At 47.4% G+C, this 6,125-nt stretch overlaps 1 protein-coding gene across 1 annotated transcript; it reads left to right on the forward strand.

The window, feature by feature from the left end:
• The first annotated feature begins 849 nt into the window (after nt 1-849).
• On the forward strand, nt 850-2,095 carry LOC123133778 (uncharacterized). Its single transcript, XM_044553183.1, has 3 exons — nt 850-1,325; nt 1,469-1,513; nt 1,624-2,095. The coding sequence occupies exons 1-3, from the start codon at nt 937-939 to the stop codon at nt 1,679-1,681; spliced, it is 492 nt and encodes a 163-aa protein (XP_044409118.1). The 5' UTR covers nt 850-936; the 3' UTR covers nt 1,682-2,095.
• The last annotated feature ends 4,030 nt before the right edge of the window (nt 2,096-6,125 follow it).

Below are 6,125 nucleotides of genomic sequence, written 5' to 3' on the forward strand. Positions count from 1 at the left end.
GACTAGGATTGAACAAAATAATTTATAAAGCTTGTGAAGTCGATCATGGGGGTGAGGCTGTTCTGGAATTCTTACTACATACGCCAGATCAAGAGCTTTATGGGGTCTCAGAATACGCGTGAGATGATTGCCATCACCATTTGGTATTTGTGGTAGGAAAGGCGTAAACTAATGCATAAGGAGAAAATTCAAGGTGTTAATTAGATTTCTATGGGGATACAAAGCTCTTACGAATAATTACATCGTTGCTGCTTTTTTATCATGACCTTCTTAAGGTTACGGTTGGAGCGGTCCTCAGGGACGATAAAGAAAGATTCACTGCAGAAGGCTTCTGGAGAATTGACTGTGTGCGGATGTTCCCATAGCGGAAGATCTAGCACTTAGATTTGGTTTATCCATGACACAACGACGGCATGCAATCGACTTATCATGATAATTTGGAGGTTATCGATACCATGTATAATGAAGGACGGTCAGCAGAAATGGCGGCGGCAGTTTTTGATTATTACTACTTAATTGCTTGTGATTTTCTTATTTCTATGTTCCAACATTATAAGAAAGAAGCAAATAAAGTTGTCTATGAGTTCGCTCGTGTATCGTTGATTGGTTTGAGGAGGGTCTAAATGAAATTGTACCATTTCAATGATGTATATGTTGTTTCAATTGAATAAAGTATGTACATTTGTTTTTTTTAAAAACTGGTTGGAGTATTATAAATTGCAATTTACTACTTTTTCGATGTGGGGTAGTGCAACCATGCGCAACTAATATAGCAAATGAAAAACACGATGGAGAGCGTAGAAGAGATAGGAGGCGCAAGTGGCTGCGGAGAGTCCACATAAGCAGGCAAGCTTGAGGCTCTCAGCTCTAGCCCAGACCGACATCATGTGAGCCACGCATGGCCCTGGTAGTAGGGACAAGCCACGGAGAGAACTGATGCACCCGACGAAACCAGCTGGCGTGACGCCGAGGTCGGCACCGCCGGGCGCCGGAGAGTGGCGGCCGTCCGGCGTTGTCAGGCTGCTGCAGGCGCCGGCGGTGGTGGCGCTGGCCGCGGTGCTCGCCGTGGCGTCGCCGGCGCAAGCTCGGCCCGCTGGTGCACCCCCTCCGACCCCTCCGACCCAGCAGAAGGCGGCGGAGACGGCACCGGAGGACACGATGTGCGACGTGCCGCGGACGCTGTCCGGGGAGGATGGCAAGGAGGCGGAGCGGATCAAGCACCCGAGGTCGCGCGAGGCGGCGCGGTGCACCTCCAAGTGCGTCAGCACCTGCGTCCTCGGCGGCGCCGGCGCACCCGGCGTCGGCGGGCCCTTCAACGTCCGGAGGTAATTAAACAAAGGGACCCATCGATCGACCGATTGCATGTCCATCTCCATGCTTCTTCTCTTTTTCGTGCTTGTTCTAGCTGATCAGCTGCTGTATGTGACTGACGACATGTGTATTGTTGGATCCAATTGCACGCATCCAGACCCCTCGTGGTGTTCAAGGAAGGCTTCCGCAGTCGACAGTACTGGTACGTACCTAACGTGCGTGATGCAGAATCGTTTCAGAACGACATCAATCGTACTGTTCATATGTTTATTTTCTGCGTGAGGCTCTGAACAATTTCCTGCATATGCACAGCCTGGTGGAGTGCTCCGACGTCTGCAACCTAATCAAGGACGGAGAAGACGGGCAATGAAATGATGCATGGCGTCTTCACCAGGCATGCAGTAGCTCAGAAAAGATCAAGACATCCAACTCCACCTTACCAATATATACTACATGATCAATTGGCTATGAATCACAGTAACTCTTGCTGGAATAGTGATGTTGCACAGTTTTCTAAACTGCAATTTTGGGAATAGCAATGTGCAATTTTAGGTGTCTCAGAGGTTTATAGAAATCTAGTCAATTTTTGGACGCATCACGGGGTGTCTAAGGTCTTGGATCCTGGGTCCTGGCTACCTAGGTGCTTCAAATTTTACCTTTTTGACAGTGTTATATTCCATTTTGTTTGTAGACGTTGATTGAACATGTATCAAATATATGTGTACGTTCCCGCCAAAAAAAATAGAAAGAATATGTGTACGCGTTGGCGATACACTGAATGTGATGATGTTGTAGTATTGTAACAGACTAATAAGATACTACAAGGTCTACCTCGTGAGCCCACCAAGATTTAACAGTGTTGAGCCCATGCCAAGAGGAAGGGTCCATATGGAGGGAAGGCCAAGCCAATATTTTGTCATGTTCCAAACACTGAAGGCGCGAACCAGCATTGCAAAATGATATGGAGTAGCTTACACAATCCGCGGTTTGCCTAACCTCTCTTGGCAAGCTTTTCCGTACTCATCACCGTATGGAGCAGCTTACACAATCCACCCCCCACCTGAAATCAGAGGGGGAGGGGGGGGGGGGAGATTAGATACTTTGTGATTCGTGAATGTCACATGTCATCCATCAGGACGGGTCTCACCTGGTTTATATGAGACCTGGTCTCATATAATTTTTTTCCGTTGGGATTATCTTAAAAAAAAGGCGTCCATTTAATCCTTGATAAGGTGGGCCTGAAAAGTGCAGCTCCAAAGTGTGCAAAACTCGTGAAGATGATGAAGGGTGCGGCCACCACTAGTATCAAGTTGATCAACCCAAGCGTTGTTGAACAAGGCCTTCTTGAGGCACCAATGCTTTGTTTTGGAGATGGCAAAGATCTTGGGCGCCACGTCCTTAAGCCTAAGACCATCATCAGCCTAGGCCGAATCCAGAAGCTCGCATTTGCACCATTGCAAAGGGTGATTGTAGTGATGGGATAGAAAAAAGATCCATGTTGGCGGCATTGCATGGGTTGCCCGTGTCCACCCAAGTTATTTCCGAGGCCGTGCACCCAAGACAAGGACATTGAAGGCGGAGAGCTTGGGCAAAATTGTGCAAGTGTAGAACCCCAAATCCCCAATCCCACCTAGAGTCATGCGTTGAAAGATATGCTCCTAGTTGATTTTACATCTCCCACCAGAAACTTTGTCAGAACCCGCCCAAAGAAAACTCGTCCGAATTTTCAATGAAATTCAAAACATCCTCAAGTTATAAAGTGGTGTAATATGATAAACCACAACTAAGGTGGGCACCGCCTTAACAAGCGTTGCCTGCTCGCGGTGGTGTAGTCCTTGCCCCACCAAGGCAATATTTTTTTGGCAATCTTTATAATTGAGATGTTGGAAAGTGTGCCCTTCTAAGACACCTTTTAGATAATGGGGGCCTGAGGTAGAGCATAGGGAAGGTCGTCTGCACGATCCTTAGATTTTGGAGGACACCATGGAGGTTTGCGTCGTGACACTAGTAGCAAACAGGGCATACATACGGGCCAGGTAAGCCCATTAGTCCCGGTTCAGTCACAAACCGGGGCCCATGGGCCCATTGGTTCCGGTTCGTGAGGCCAGGGGGCCTACCGGGCCTCGTGGGGGCATTGGTCCCGGTTCGTCTGGACCCTTTGGTCCCGGTTGGTGGGATGAACCGGGACCAATGGGCCTCGCTCCTGGCCCACCACCATTGGTACCGGTTGGTGGCTGGAACCGGGACCAATGGGTGGCCTTTAGTCCCGGTTCATGCCACGAACCGGGACCAATGAGTTGCCTATATATAATCCTCGCCTGCGAGCAGAGCACTCCACTGCTCTGTTTTTCTGGCCGGACGTTGGAGAGCTTTGTGGTGATCTAGCTCACCTCCTATGCACACGAGGTGTTCGATGGAATGCCCGAACCACACTACTTAAGCTTTCTCCTCTCCAAGTTCGACCTCCAAACTCATCTGTTATAAAAGGATTTCATTTGTTCAAATGTAACTGCAGTAGTATTCTACATCAAAGGCCTCATCATAATAGTTGTTGACAGAAAGTCTTCACTTTTTCTTCGCTTGTGTTCTTTGCTTATTGCGCCGTAACCATGGATAATCTTCATCGTTTAACAGGATGCTTGGGTCAGCCTTGACTTTGAAGGGAGGAATTTCATGAAACTTTTCATAATCTTCAGACACGTCTGTCTTGCCCTCCAATCCCACGATGTCTCTTTTTCCTAAAAGAACTATGTGGCGCTTTGGCTCATCGTATGATGTATCCTCTTCCTTATCTTTTTTCTCGGTTTGGTAGACATGTCCTTCACATAGAAAACCTGCGCCACATCATTGGCTAGGACAAATGGCTCGTCTGTGTACCCCAGATTGTTCAGATCCACTAATGTCATTCCATACTGTGGGTCTACCTGTACCCCGCCTCCTGACATATTGACCCATTTGCACTTAAACAGAGGGACCTTAATATCATTTGTATAGTCAAGTTCCCATATGTCCACTATGTAACCATAATATGTGTCCTTTCCCCTCTTGGTTGCTGCATCAAACCGGACACCACTGTTTTGGTTGGTGCTCTTTTGATCTTGGGCGATTGTGTAAAATGTATTCCCATTTATCTCGTACCCTTTGTAGATCATTACAGTCAAAGATGGTTTCCTCGCCAACGAGTACAGGTCATCAAAAACAGTGTTGTCACACCTGAGACGTGTTTGGAACCAACTGTCGAAACTCCTAATGTGTTCACATGTAATCCAGTCGTCACACTGGTCCGGGTGTTTGGAGCACAGAATGTTCTTGTGTTCATCGACATACGGGGTCACCAAGATAGAATTCTGTAGAACCGTGTAGTGTGCTTGAGACCAAGAATGCCCGTCCCTACATACTATTGAGTCCCCTCCTAGTGTGCCTTTTCCACCCAGTCTCTCCTCATACCGCGATTGAGGGAGACCTATCTTCTTAAGGTCAGGAATGAAGTCAACACAAAACCCAATGACATCCTCTGTTTGATGGCCCATGGAGATGCTTCCTTCTGGCCTTGCGCGGTTACGTACATATTTCTTTAGGACTCCCATGAACCTCTCAAAGGGAACATATTGTGTAGAAACACAGGGCCTAGAACGATAATCTCGTCGACTAGATGAACTAGGACGTGCGTCATGATATTGAAGAAGGATGGTGGGAACACCAGCTCGAAACTAACAAGACATTGCGCCACATCACTCCTTAACCTTGGTAGGATTTCTGCATCGATCACCTTCTGAGAGATTGCATTGAGGAATGAACATAGCTTCATAATGGCTAATCGAACGTTTTACGGTAGAAGGCCCCTCAATGTAACCGAAAGCAGTTGCGTCGTAATCACGTGGCAGTCATGAGACTTTAGGTTCTGGAACTTTTTCTCTGCCATATTTATTATTCCATTTATATTCGATGAGTAGCCAGACGGGACCTTCATACTGAGTAGGCATTCAAAGAAGATTTCCTTCTCTTCTTTGGTAAGAGCGTAGCTGGCAGGACCTTCATACCGCATTGGAGGCATGCCGTCTTTTCCGTGCAAATGTTGCAGGTCCTCCCATGCCTCCAATGTATCTTTTGTATTCCCATACACGACCAAGAAGCCTAGCAGGTTCACGCGAAGGTTCTTCGTCATGTGCATCACGTCGATTGAAGAGCGGACCTCTAGGTCTTTCCAGTAGGGTAGGTCCCAAAATATAGATTTCTTCTTCCACATGGGTGCGTGTCCCGCAGCGTCACTCGGAACAGATAGTCCGCCGAGACCCTTTCCGAAGATTACTTTTAAATCATTGACCATAGCAAGTACGTGATCATCGGTACGCATGGCGGGCTTCTTCCAGTGATCTGCCTCGCTTTTGAAGTGCTGGCCTTTCTTTCGACATTGATGGTTGGTCGGAAGGAATCGACGATGCCCCAGGTAAACATTCTTCCTGCATTTTTCCAGGTATATACTTTTGATGTCATCTAAACAGTGCATGCATGCGTGGTATCCCTTGTTTATCTGTCCCGAAAGGTTAGTGAGAGCAGGCCAATCATTGATGGTGACAAACAGCAACACATGCATGTGAAATTCCTCCTATTTGTGCTCATCCCACACACGTACACCATTTTCAATCCACAGCTGTAAAAGTTCTTCAACTAATGGCCTTAGGTACACATCAATGACGTTGCTGGGTTGCTTAGGGCCTTGGATGAGAACTGGCATCATAATGAACTTCCGCTTCATGCACAACCAAGGAGGAAGGTTATAGATACATAGATTCACGGGCCCGATGCTGTGATTG

This window comes from Triticum aestivum, chromosome 6B (assembly GCF_018294505.1).
Source record: "Triticum aestivum cultivar Chinese Spring chromosome 6B, IWGSC CS RefSeq v2.1, whole genome shotgun sequence".
In the NCBI taxonomy this organism is placed as follows: domain Eukaryota; kingdom Viridiplantae; phylum Streptophyta; class Magnoliopsida; order Poales; family Poaceae; genus Triticum; species Triticum aestivum.